We start from the raw sequence: 15,057 nt of genomic DNA on the forward strand, positions 1-15,057 counted from the left end.
GTACATGTGTCTGTGTGTGTATCTGTTTGTGTGACTATGTGTGCCTGTGTCTGTATGTTTGTGCATATGTGTGTGTGCATTCCTGTTTGTATGTATCTATGTGTATGTGTATATGTGTGTGTCCATATTTGTCTGTGTGTGTGTATGTGTGCATCTGTTTATGTGTTTCTGTGTGCATGCATGTGTGTGTGCATATGTGCATATATATATATATGTCTGTGTGTCTGTGTGCATATGTGTGTGTGCATATGTATGTATATATATATATATGTCTGTGTGTCTGTGTGCATATGTGTGTATGCGTGTGTGCACGTGTATATGTGGGCATATGTGTATGTGTCTGTGCACGTGTGCATGTCCTGTTTGATTTGGTTTGGTTTGGAGCTATTGTGAGTGGATTTTGTTCCTTGATTTCTTTCTCAGCATCTACATCATTTGTGTATGAATACTATTTATATTTTTATTGGGAAGAGAGAGATCTGTGGAAGTAGGGGATGGGGCACAAGACAAGGCATTTGGGGTGAATATACATGTAAGAAAGTGTTATAGCAAAACCTATTACTACATATGAGTTTATGTGCGAACAGTGAAGCATTGAAAAGCAGTGATGGTGCAGACATCAAATGGGAGAGTGGAAACCCTGGGAAGTGCCCTACACAGATTACCATGGCCCTATGCCCCAAAGACAGATTACTACTGCCCTACACCCCAAAGACAGATTACCACTGCCCTACACCCCAAAGACAGATTACCACTGCCCTACACCCCAAAGATAGATTACCACTTCCCTATACCCCAAAGACAGATTACCACTGCCCTACACCCCAAAGACAGATTACCACTGCCCTACACCCCAAAGACAGATTACCACTGCCCTACACCCCAAAGACAGATTACCACTGCCCTACATGTCTCCCTTGTGTTCCTGTCACACTGGCTCAGAGCCACTTCCTGGCCCTGCAGTCTACCCAGTGTTTCCCACCCACCCACGGAGCCTCAGATCTCTCTCCAGCTTCCTCTTTCTCTGCAGTGGCCACATTGCACACTTCTGGGACCTTCTATCTTTTTTTCTTTGGGGGCCCTCTATCCTAAACCTCTCAAACTTCAAGTCCTTCCAAAAACCAGAATAAGAACCCTGTCCTGGGAGCCTGGTCATCTGACGACCTCCCCAGCTCACAGCCTGCCTTGACCTAAAAGCCAAAGTCTCCATAGCCCCGGGCCCTCTGTACGTGCTGTCCTGCTGCTACGCCAGCCTCCTGTCTCCACAGTTTCATCTGGGCAGCTTCAATACTCCCATTTTCAACAGATCCTCTTTTTAAAGTCCTACAAGAAGCAGGTGATGCCTTTTTTTTTTAATGACGTAAATAATTCTCAGAGGAAAACAAAAGAGAGGAGGGTATGATGGTTCACTCCTGTCGTTCCAGGACCTGTGAGGTGAAGACAGGAGCATTCAAAACATAAATTTAAAACAATGGCTACATAGTGAGCTCATGGCCTGATTGGACTACCCGAGACCTTCACTGTATGTGGTGGGTCATTTTTTTAAAAGAGAGCACAGCTGAAGTTAGGAAGGTGTGTTCAGGGGAAGTGGGTGGAAATGATATTCCATTGTTTGGACATGAGAAATTCTCAAAGAACTAAATCATAAATAAATGTCTCACTAGGTGAATGTGCTTCCCCCAAACCTTATTACCCAAATTCTACCCCAGGACCCATGTGGTGGAGGCAGACTCCACCCTCCTGGGCTGCCCTCTGACCTTCACACGTGTGCTACATGTGTGCATGTGCATACACAGACATGAGTAAATAAAAATCTAATAAAATTGTAAGTTTTGATAAGCAGAAAGTGTACCACAGTAGAAGCAATAGCTACTTGATCAAATTCAAGTCATGGAAGACAGACACGGTGCAAATCAATCAGGGGATGTGGAAGACTGTAACAGTTCAACTCTCCCCTGAGCCTTTGTTTCTGGTCCCTGTACTTCCTGTTAGTACCCACAGCCAATAGAGCACATGGATCTTTATTGTTAAAAGATGAACTAACACCGGTTGTGAAAGTGTGCGCCTACAATCCAAGACACTTGGAATCTGAGACAAGAGTTCACAACAAGTTCAAGGCCAGTCTGGACTATACAGTGAGACACAAACACACATACACACAGACACACACACACACATACACACTCACACCACACACACATACACACTCTCACCACACACACACACATACACACATACATACATACATACACACTCACACCACACACACATACACACACACCACACACACACACATACACACACTCACACACCACTCACACACACACACATACACACATACATACATACATACACACACATACACACACCACACACACATACACACTCACACCACACACACACACACACACAGCAATTTTAAAAAAACCTTGACTCTCCTCTACCCCACCCCCCCGGCAATGGTCCCTCACATGTGCACATGCAGGCATGTTCTCTCCCATCCTCAGTTCCTAGCTCCATGTCTTCAGATGTGAGTACAGATCCTGGAGTAACTGCAGAAACCAGGAAGGTAAAAATGGGCCACAGGGGGCAGGTACCCTATAGAGGGAAACGTCGGGATACAGATGTTTTCATTGGGAAGACTGGGTAGAGAGGAGGGATAAGTAACACTAAGGATTTTTGGAAAAGCCATAAAGAATCATTATTTTATATTTACCTAAAATTATATATAATACATATAAGTATGTGTGTATGCATATATAATATATACATATAAAATAAAGTCATACCACCTGAGCAGACAATGCTTCCCAATGGTAAGATGTCCCTAAAGGTGCATCAGTGGCACTCCTATCTCAGATGTAACCAACGGCTGTCTAATTGGGCGTAAGGCCCACTAAACAGAAGGGAAAGCATGGCTGGGAACCCAGCCAACTACCCAGGGCTAGTGAAGTCATGGATCCTAAAGGAGAGCCCGTTACTGCCACTTTACCAGACCAGCATAACCTCTAAGTGCATTCTAAAAACGCATTCACATTCCCACAGATCTCACCCTCATCAAGAAGTGTCTCTCTGAAGCAGAGGAAGACCATCACGGAAAACCACAGCACAGCAGGTCAAGGTGCAGACATAGCTAACTGATCGTGGGGGAGCCCGGCCCCTGAGGATACGTCTACATCACAACCCCTGCACCTAAGGCTCAGGGACACCAAAGAAGACAGGGTGGATGGTTTGCAAGAGCCAGGGGGTAAGGAAGTCTGATGAGAGATCCTGTCTCCAAGAAGTGACAGAGACCCTTTGCCCATGACACCTCAGCAATACAGCTGCCTAAGCATGACTGAACAAGGAGGTCGCCAAAGACATGCTAACGTGGGATGGAGGACCTCACAGGCTCCCACCCCTAAAGATGTAGACAACCAAGGAATGTGGAGAGAGGGAGAATCATTCTTCCGAGGAAAAGTCCCCAATTGATTACCCCATGCCAAGTGGTCAGTCCTGAAATCATATTCATACAAGTAGAACTAACTGGACTGAGCAGGTTGCATGCATGTGTGTATATATGGGTATGTGTTGATGTGGGATGGTGTCTGTGTATGTATGTATGTATGTATGTATGTATGTATGTATGTATGTATGTATGTATATAGGTATGTTGTGTTGGTATTTGGGGTATATTTTTGTATGTATATGTATGTGTGAGTATGGAGGGGTATGTGTGTATGTGTATTGCATACATATATATGTATGGTATATTAGGGGTTGTTTGTGTGTATGTGTGTGTACATGTGTATGTGTGTTGGTATGTTGAGAGAGGGTGTGAGTGTATGTGTGTGAGTGTGTGTGTATAATGTGTGTGTCAATAACACAAGAACAATTAAAGGAAAAGGCCAGGAATGTCAAGAGTGGCAGGGGAGGGACATGGGAAACGTTGGAGGGAGGAAAGAGAGGCAAAATGATGTAATTTTTTAATTATTTTCACATAAAAAATAAAAGGAAAAATAGAAGATAAAGTTAGGAGGAAAAGTGGTGGCAAATACAGAGGAGGAGCTGGAGGGAAGGGAATTCGGGTGTTAATATTAAATAAAATACAAAAATGTGAATAACTTCTAAAAGAGAGCACAGAACTGGGAGGCAAGGATGGGGTGGTTCTGGGAGGAGGCAGAGGGGAGATGGGAGTGAATGCGACCAAAACACACGGTGTCCTTGAGACTCTCAGATAAGTAATACAGACACCATATCTCAGGTAAGTTTCAGATCCCTGCCTTTGTTAGCTGCTTTTCTCGATGCTGTGACAAAGTGACAAAATGCCTCTTCAGGAGGAAACACGGCGAGAGGACCAAGCGGTCCCCTGCACCTGCAGTCCAGAAGTAGAGCGATAATGATGCTCCACTCGCTTTGGGGCTAGCCAGCCACAGATGGAGATCCCTATCAACATAAACAAAAATAAACCTCTTCTCTTTATGAATTGACTCCGATATTTATTCTTGTCAAAGCTGGATTCCACAGACCCAAAACAAGGTCACACCCAATGACCAGGTTTGATTATGGCATTCCAGAGTTACAAAACAGGAAAAGACATGCTAATGTCCTTATTACTATCTCAAAAACAAGGATTAGAAGACTAGAAAAGAGAATTTGAATTAATACCTCAGAATATGGGGGGCCTTATACCAAAAGAGAGCCTTCACAGCACCCCTGTGACATACACACATCAATTTCTAAAACCCACACTTGATGGTAGTGAAGATCAGACAGGTTATGTATCTTGCCTGAAGTTACACAACTATTTCAGAGCTCAAAGGAAATGTCCTGGAGCGGGAACTAGGGGATGTAGATACCGTGGCTCCGCCTGTAACTCAGTCCCACGAAGTGTGAGGCTCGGCTGCTGGGACATGAGCGCTCTCCAAAACACATCCCATTCAGACCAGTCATTTGTTCTCTTTGGCTAACTTACCCTGCAGACTTTGTCCCAGTGTGGGGAGTGTGGTCATCCCCCATCTGTGTACACCACTGCAGCCTGTGAAGAGAGGGAGGAAAAGGCATGAACTGCTGACAAGTGGTTTGTGCTCAACCAGCAAAATTAACGGTAGCCTGACCCGGTGTAAGTCAGCGTGGCAAAGCTGGACGGAAGCCCGCCGAGGGAGCCCTCCGAGGGAGCCCGCAGAGGGAGCTGTGCCATTTTGCACAGTCTTCACGGAGTGCTCCTGATTTCTATGCGCTTCGTTTTCACGACGTTTTTCTTTTTTAAGAGGTGCAGTGTCACAGAGGCTGGAAGGAGCCCCTGAAACTGGAGTCACAGGAGCTTGGGAACTGCCACGAGGGTGCTGGGAAACGAACCCATATTTTAATGTCTTCTCAAGAACCAACTTAAAATACCATTACATTCATTTATTTAATTATATTTTAATTTATTCTTTGAGGATTTCATACATGTATGCAATAATTTTGATCATATGCACCCCCATACTACTTTAAAACTCCTCTCAGACCTCTCCTTGCTCTCTATGACCACTCTCTACTTAAAAAACAATCCACTGAATCTAATAAGTGCTTTCTAGTTGCATGTAGGCACAGGGCTATCCACTAGAGCACAGGCAGCCTTCCGGGGCATATCCCTGGAGCAAGCGGACTCTTCTCCCGGCAGCCATCAACTCTCCGCAGATCCTTAGCTGGGGATGGAGCCAGACTAGGATGCTGACTGACTTGACCCAGTGCAGGTCTCGTGCAGGTGGCCGCAGCTGCTGTAAATCCTGAAGTGCAATCATGCTCAGAAGACACAGCTTCACTCCAGCCCTCCCCAACACCCAACTCTGGCTCAGGAACTATTGCAGAAGATGGGCACAGAACCAACTTCTATGTCTCATAGGATCAGACTGATCACTGTGGGATTGAAATTTCATAGGAGAGCAGGGTGGTTAATTTTAAGAGTATGTATTTTCTCACTTAGGGTTACTATTTCTGTGATGAAACACCATGACCAAAAGGCAAGTTGGGGAGGAAAAGATTCCTTTGGCTTATACTTCCACTGTTCATCATTGAAGCAAGTCAGGAACTCACACAGGGCAGGAATCTAGAGGCAGGAGCTGTCGTGGAGGGGTGCTGCTCACTGGCTTTCTCCCCATGGCCTGCTCAGCCTGCTTTTTTATAAAACCCAGGACCACTAGCCCAGGGATGGCACCACCCACAGTGGGCTGGATGCTCCTGCATGAATCACTAGTTGGGAAAGTACCCTGCAGGCTGGCCTGCAGCCCAATCTTACAGAGGTATTTTCTCAATTGAAGAGAGGAGAAGCAGAAGAGGAGGAGGAGGAGGAGAAGGAGGAGGACAAGGGGAGGAAGGAGGGAGAAGGAGGATAGGAGGAGGGCTCTGCCTGTAACTCTGGGTCTAGGAGAATTCGACACCTCTAGCCCCCATGGGCACCTGCACTGAGGTGCACATACACACAGACACACATTTAGTTTAAGTGTGTGTGTGTGTGTGTGTGTGTGTGTGTGTGTGTGTGTGTGTGTATGTCCCTGGCTAGTCTTATGTCAACTCTACTCAAGCTAGAGTCATCTGAGAAGAGGGTGCCTCAACTGCTCTTTTGTATATAAGACACATGTTCACGTACTATATATAAACATGAAGGCTACCGTTTGCTGTGCCTCGATGTGACATTTAACCTACAAAACAGTGTCTAACCACTTGGTCACCAGATGGTGGAGCTATTTGGGGAGGTTTAGAGGTGAGGCCTTGGAAAGTGGCTGAAGATTTGTGTTCCAGTGCCACTTCCTAACTCTCTGCTTCATAGACTATCAAGAAGAAAGCAGTTCAGCCCCACAATCCAACCATGAACTCTGCCAAGGCTTCCCCAACAGGGCAGACCCCACCATCACAGACGGTGAGACAAAATCTTCCTTGAAATTGTCTCACAGTTTGTGAGGTCACCATCACCATCACTGATATGTGTGTGGTCACCACCATCATCACCACCTGTCAAGTCACCATCATTACCGTCACTATCTGTGAAGTCATCATCACTACCACCATCATCACCACCACCATCATCACCACCACCATCATCACCACCACCATCATCACCACCACCATCATCACCACCACCATCATCACCACCACCATCATCACCACCACCATCATCACCACCACCATCATCACCACCACCATCACCACCACCATCATCACCACCATCACCACCACCATCACCACCACCATCACCACCACCATCACCATTACCATCACCACCACCATCACCATCACCATCATCACCACCTGTGTAGTCACCATCACCATCACCATCACCACCTGTGTAGTCACCATCATCATCATCATCATCACCACTTGCATAGTCACTATCATCATCACCATCTATGTAGTCACCAACAATAACATCATCACCTGTGTGGTCACCATCACCATCTGTGTGGTCACCATCATCACCATCTGTGTGGTCACCATCACCACCTGTGTGGTCATCATCATCACCTGTGTAGTCACCATCATCACCACCTGTGTGGTCACCATCATCATCACCACCTGTGTGGTCACCATCATCATCACCACATGTGTGGTCAACATCATCATCATCACCACCTGTGTGGTCACCATCATCATCACCACATGTGTGGTCACCATCATCACCACCTGTGTGGTCACCATCATCACCACCTGTGTGGTCACCATCATCACCACCTGTGTGGTCACCATCGTCACCACCTGTGTGGTCACCATCGTCACCACCTGTGTGGTCACCATCGTCACCACCTGTGTGGTCACCATCGTCACCACCTGTGTGGTCACCATCATCACCACCTGTGTGGTCACCATCATCACCACCTGTGTGGTCACCATCATCACCACCTGTGTGGTCACCATCATCACCACCTGTGTGGTCACCATCATCACCACCTGTGTGGTCACCATCATCACCACCTGTGTGGTCACCATCATCACCACCTGTGTGGTCACCATCATCACCACCTGTGTGGTCACCATCATCACCTGTGTGGTCACCATCACCACCTGTGTGGTCATCATCATCACCACCTATGTGGTCACCATCATCATCTGTGTGGTCACCATCATCACCTGTGTGGTCACCATCATCACCTGTGTGGTCACCATCATCACCACCTGTGTGGTCACCACCATCATCACCTGTGTGGTCACCATCATCACCACCTGTGTGGTCATCATCATCATCACCTGTGTGGTCACCATCACCATCTGTGTGGTCACCATCATCACCATCTGTGTGGTCACCATCACCACCTGTGTGGTCATCATCATCACCTGTGTAGTCACCATCATCACCACCTGTGTGGTCACCATCATCATCACCACCTGTGTGGTCACCATCATCATCACCACATGTGTGGTCAACATCATCATCATCACCACCTGTGTGGTCACCATCATCATCACCACATGTGTGGTCACCATCATCATCACCACCTGTGTGGTCACCATCATCACCACCTGTGTGGTCACCATCATCACCACCTGTGTGGTCACCATCATCACCATCTGTGTGGTCACCATCACCACCTGTGTGGTCATCATCATCACCTGTGTAGTCACCATCATCACCACCTGTGTGGTCACCATCATCATCACCACCTGTGTGGTCACCATCATCACCACCTGTGTGGTCACCATCATCACCACCTGTGTGGTCACCATCATCACCACCTGTGTGGTCACCATCATCACCTGTGTGGTCACCATCATCACCACCTGTGTGGTCACCATCATCACCACCTGTGTGGTCACCATCACCATCTGTGTGGTCACCATCACCACCTGTGTGGTCACCATCACCATCTGTGTGGTCATCATCATCACCACCTGTGTGGTCACCATCACCACCTGTGTGGTCACCATCATCACCACCTGTGCAATTACTGTGATCATCTCCATGCCTCGTCACTATTATGATCAACGCCATGAGAGTAACCATTGCCATAGGTCTTTTTTTCTTAGCTAGAGTCTCATGTAGCCAAGGCTGGTCTCACACTCACTATGGAGCTGAAGGCTACCTTCGGCCTTTCATCCTCCTCCCTCCACCTCCCTGGATGGGCGTCTGTCTAGCCTAATGTCTCTCTACAGCTCTCCATCGTTATTATCTCTCTGTCTGAGGTTGAAAGTGTGCACCAACCCAGCTTATGCAGCGCTGAGGAAGAAGCCCGCAGCTTTATGAATGCTATGAAAATAAATAGATGATAGATAGAGAGATAGATAGATAGATAGATAGATAGATAGATGATAGATAGGTAGATAGATAGATAGATAGATAGATAGATAGATAGATAGATGATAGATGATAGATAGGTAGATAGATAGATAGATAGATAGATAGATAGATAGATAGATAGATGATAGATGATAGATAGGTAGATAGATAGATAGATAGATAGATAGATAGATGATAGATAGATAGATAGATAGATAGATAGATAAATAGATAGATAGATAGGTGATAGATAGATAGATGATAGGTAGATAGATAGATGATAGATAGATGATAGATAGACAGATAGATAAATAGATGATAGGTAGATAGATGATAGATAGATAGACAGACAGATAGATAGATAGATAGATAGATAGATAGGTAGATAGATAGATAGATAGATAGATAGATAGATAGATGATAGATAGGTAGGTAGATAGATAGATAGATAGATAGATAGATGATAGATAGGTAGATAGATAGATAGATAGATAGATAGATAGATGATAGATAGGTAGATAGATAGATAGATAGATAGATAGATAGGTGATAGATAGATAGATGATAGGTAGATAGATAGATGATAGATAGACAGATAGATAAATAGATGATAGGTAGATAGATGATAGATAGACAGATAGATAGATAGATAGATAGATAGATAGATAGATAGATAGATAGATGATAGGTAGATAGATGATAGATAGATAGATGAGAGATAGATGAGAGATAGAGAGATAGAGAGAGAGATGATAGAGATAGGTAGGTGAGAGATAGATAATTGATAGATGGTAGATTAGATAGATAGATGATGGATGGATAGATGATAGATAGATAGATAGATAGATAGATAGATAGATAGATAGATGATAGATAGATAGATAGATAGAAAGATAGATGACAGATAGATAGATAGAAAGATAGATAGATAGATAGATAGATAGATAGATAGATGATAGATAGATAGATAGATAGATAGATAGATGATAGATAGATAGATAGATAGATAGATGATAGATAGATAGATAGATAGATAGATAGATAGATAGATAGATAGGTAGATAGATGATAGAGAGAGAGAGAGAGAGAGAGAGAGAGAGAGAGAGAGAGATGATAGATAGATGTTAGATCCATACACATACACACACGTATACATAAATAGACAGACAGATAATGACTATGGAGAGCTGTTACACAGACATTCCACTAGACAGACGCCCATCCAGACAGTGGGTAGAACACTGACCATGCAAGCACAAGGAGCTGATTTCAGATCTTCAGAAAGCATGTAAATTTAGCCCTCGTGCATGTCTATAACAGCAGCATGCCTACAGCAAAATTCGAGGCAGAAACCACACAATCCACAGAGGCCCAAGAGCCTTCTAGACTGGTGTACAGAGGAGACTCTTTCTTGGCAGGTAAAAGGCATGAACCAACACCTGAAGTTGTCTTCTGACCTCTAGAGTCATGTGTGGGCACACACATGTGCACATGCACATACACACAATTTCTTAATATGTTGGGTGGTTTTTAATTACGTCTTCACCAATAACACTTTATGCACTGAGAAAAGTTATTTCAACTCTCCATGACTCAGTTTCTCTCATCTCTAAAACAGGAAATCTCTATCTCCTGAAACAAAAAACAAAAAAATCTTGAAAACATGCAAGAAAACCAGGGAAGTGGAAGATCACGCAGTGAGACACTCTGGTGCCTGAAACAAAAGCAGCAGGAGCCAGTAAGGGACGCTGCAGCCCCCCACACCACCCCTGGTCTGGTCCCAGCACAGAACGTGTCTTCCCTGGCTCCCCACTGCACAACCCCAACCACAGCCCAGTTTCTCAAAGAATTCACACTCGCCTGGAATTCTTTTACCCATCTTGAACAAGACCAGAGCTGGACCGACTTTACATTCTAGTTCCACCCCTCATTAGCTAAGCTTTGTCCAAAGTATTTCTTTTTGTATTTGTGAGTATGTATGTGTGTTGTGTGTGTGCATTGCATGTGGGGTGTGTTTGTTGTGTGTGTGTGTGTGTGTGTGTGTGTGTGTGTGTGTGTGTGTGACCTCAGACATCTTTTCTCAGGTGCCATCCACCTTAATTGTTTAGAGACAGATTCTCTCACTGGCCTGGAGTCCACCAAGTAGGCTAGGCTGGCTGACCATCAAGAACCAGGTCTCTACTTCCCCAGCAGTGGTGGTACACGCCTTTAATCAGGAGGCAAAGGCAGGCAGATCTCTATGAGCTTGAGGCCAGTCTGGTCTCCAGAGCGAGTTGCAGGACAGGCACCAAAACTACACAGAGAAGCCCTGTCTCAAAAAAACCACTCAGATCTTCAACCTGCACAGTAGGCACTTTACACACTGAGCTATTGCCCAAGCCAGCAAGTCACCTCCTTCACCCCCCTGGTTCTGCTCTGCAAGATAAGGCTGATAAGGGCTTTGTGAAGATGAAGTGTTGTGCAATGGTAAAGGAATGGTTGCCATTGCTGTGTGGGTTTCTGTTGCCCTTGCACCGTCCTGGGGGACCTGGATGCACACATGGGAACCCCAGGTGTTTACTCAGTGCTGCATTCTGGCTAGAACTGAGATGGCTCACAAACACACACATACCAAATGAACAGCCCTAGGAAGATCTACCCTGGTGGATGGGCTTCCCTGAGTCAAGGAATTTTGTCAAAGGTTTCCCAAGGTAGGTCTTTGCTGTGTACAACAGACCTGAGACAGTAGCCTATGGGCCGGACCCTTCCAAGGCCGAGCCTTCTCCCTGACATCCGTTTCCAGCCCACACCTCACCAATCCCTCCCTTGCCCCATTCAACTTGACACTCACCCCAGAAGAGGAGCAGCCAGAAGCCCCACATCGTACTGTGGCAGTCATTCAATGAAGAGAGCCTTCCCTTTAAAAGCTTACTTTGTGAAGAAGGGAAGGGGTGGAGCCAGGGTTGCTCAACGCAGCCAGACGGAGCCCCAGCAACTTTCTGCTGAGTTGCCACCATCAGAGGTGGACAGCCTGGCAATCCCCTAATTTCTCCCTTAAATCTGGCGGTGCATACATTTCTCCCTCTCCTCCTCCCTGACCGCCTGCTCGCCTCCTCTCCCTCCTCTCCCTCCTCTCACCATCTCCCGCCTCCTCTCCCTTTCATTCTCTTTTTCAGCACCACCATTTATCTCCCATCTCTTGCCCCCTCCTTCCATGGCACCAACCGAGTGAGACCACATGTGCTGCCCACAGAGAAGCACATCTCAGCTTTCAAGAGCTCAAAGCCACCCTCACAGCCATACTGCCTCAGGCACCGTGATCCATGGGCTTGCTGCCGAGAAAATTCTATTCTGTCATTATGTCAACCTCATAGAATACACACACCACACACCACACATCACACCACACACACACACACACACACACACACACACACCATACACCTCACCACACCACACCACACACATACCACACCACACTATACATCACACCACACAAACCACATACCACACCATACATCACACCACACACAACACACCACACACAGACCATATACTTCACCACACCACACACATACCACACCACATACACCACACCACACACATACCACACCACACACACAGCACACCACACACACACAAACACACTACCATACTCCGATTGCCCCCCCATAGCAACCACTCCAGTCCAACCCCAGCCCCCAACATGTGTGCAAACACCACCTCAGAAATGCAGAAGCCAAGTCATGAGGTAGCTGGGGTCCCCTAGTTGTAGGCTCTAACACAAAGATCCTGGTCAAAGTAGCTTTTCAGAAAGATGACCCAACAATAGACCAATTCGGGGTCAGTGAGAAAAGGAAAGTAAAGAGCCAAGAATGAGTGCTCTCTGGGAGGCAGAGCATCCATCTTACTCAGGGTCATCACTGCTGCAAGGAAACACCATGACCAAAGCAAGCTGGGGAGGAAACAGTTTATTTGGCTTCCAAGGACAGAAACTCAAGCAGGGCAGGAACCTGGAGGCAGGAGCTGATGCAGAGGCCATGGAGGGTGCTGCTTACTAGCTTGCTCCTCATGACTTGCTCAGGCTGCTTTCTTATAGAACCCAGGACCAGCAGCCTAGGGATGGCACCACCCACAGTGAGCTGGGCCCTCCTCATCAATTACTATATAAGAAAATGCCCTACAGTCAGATCTTATTAAGGCATTTTCTCAGTTGAGGGTCCCTCCCCTCAGATGACTTTAATGTGTCCAGAACATCAGAGAGCAAACTCCCCAGAGTGCTCCTGAGTGGTGTCAATGTTTCCACTGCTGTCAGTCATCCAGTGCAGTTTGCTCTTGGGGATTCCAGCATGACGACACTCTGAGCCTGGGCCCCACAAGCAGGTGGTTGGTTCCAGTTGACACCATTCCATCACTAATAAAACAGCCTGTGGGACATCAGGCTAGTGTGTACTGGTCAGTTAAGGATCACAGGTATGATCAAACAAGATACAAACTACCAAAGAAATGCAAGTTCAGGTCTAGCTCTTGGAGTGAACACTCAATTTATGGAGGCTTTTTGCTTGCTTGCTTGCTTGCTTGCTTGCTTGGTTAGTTGGTTGGTTGGTTGGTTGGTTGGTTTGGGGTTTTTGTTGTTGTTTTGTTTTGTTGTTTGTACACTTCCTTTGCTCTTTGAAGTGCAAAATCTCTCTTTTTGCTCTGGGTCAGAACTCTGACATCCTGAGAAGTTTTTTTTTTCCATTAGGCAGTGTAGACGCTCATAACAGGTCACAGGGAGTAACTGACTATCAGATGCTCACTCAGCCCTAAAGAGGACATCAGCATCACACCCCCAAGGTTCAGGGAGTGTCATGGAAGAAGGAGTGGAAAGAAAGCGAGAGTTTCAGGATGGGGTGGAGTGCTGTGCAATGCTGTATTTCTCGCATTTACAAACTCACAGAAGCTGTGGTCACATGGGCAAGAACTGTGCAGGATTGAACCCATCAATATTGGCTAGAGGGAGAGCTCCTGAGGCACAACCACCCCTCCCTGAGAATCTAGACGCACGCAGTTAGTGGTAGCTGCGGGGAGTGCTCAGAACGCCCCTCTCAGTTCATATTGGCAATTAATGGTTGGTGGAGGAAAGAGAGACATTTTTGTGAAGTTGTGTGGCCACCGGTAAGGTGTCCAATCCCATACCCACTCAAATGCCAGCAACCCCAATGAAATTCACTAGGTCACCAAAGAAGGCATGAAAATAGAAGGGGGATTTGGTGGGAAGAGGAGGAGGGCTCACAGGAAGAGGAGGGGATTGGCTGGAATAAGCAGGAGAGATGTGTTCACAGCAAGGGGTGTGAATATGCTCAGACTACATCATAATGAGACTCATCATTAATCACAGTATCTTCTAAGAAACATATTTTAATCTGATGTCATCATCACTTGAAAGTTTCAGTAATATCAACCTGCTTGTGTGGTAGGGAGTTCTCATTGGTGACACCATCATGACTGGCAGCTCTCAGGCCTCATCAGAGAAGTGCATTTGTATAGTGCACAGCGGTCAACACAGAAACTCACAACTGGTCAAAGTGCAGAAAAAGTGTCAGCAGACAAATGTGAGCTATACTGTTATTGGGTATTTGCCAGAGAAGACTGCTCAGATATGGATTTAAACCAACAGAAACTATAGTATGAATCTTAAATAGTCTTATTAATAAAATCAAACCCAGTGCCAGTTATTGGGGTGAACACTGGAAGATCAGAGAGACAGAACAAGCCACAGCTTCCTCACCTCGCCAATTCCTCAGCTGATCCTCTTTCCTCAGACTGGAAGCCTCTGAGTCCTCATTCAGAATGGATCACAGCTGAAC

At 46.0% G+C, this 15,057-nt stretch overlaps 1 protein-coding gene across 1 annotated transcript in view; it reads right to left on the minus strand.

The window, feature by feature from the left end:
- Positions 1-12,122, minus strand: part of Adgre1 (adhesion G protein-coupled receptor E1) — a 71,147-nt gene extending 59,025 nt beyond the window's left edge. Inside the window, exons 1-2 of the mRNA XM_052746784.1 lie at positions 12,060-12,122; positions 4,955-5,017 (exon numbers count right to left, since the gene is read on the minus strand). Coding sequence (XP_052602744.1) covers positions 4,955-5,017; positions 12,060-12,090 — 94 coding nt within the window. The 5' untranslated portion in view covers positions 12,091-12,122. The remainder of the gene's footprint in view (positions 1-4,954; positions 5,018-12,059) is intronic.
- Between the last annotated feature and the right edge of the window lie 2,935 nt (positions 12,123-15,057).

The sequence above is a fragment of the Peromyscus californicus genome, unplaced genomic scaffold (genome assembly GCF_007827085.1).
Source record: "Peromyscus californicus insignis strain IS unplaced genomic scaffold, ASM782708v3 Scaffold_1__1_contigs__length_55948999, whole genome shotgun sequence".
NCBI lineage: Eukaryota > Metazoa > Chordata > Mammalia > Rodentia > Cricetidae > Peromyscus > Peromyscus californicus.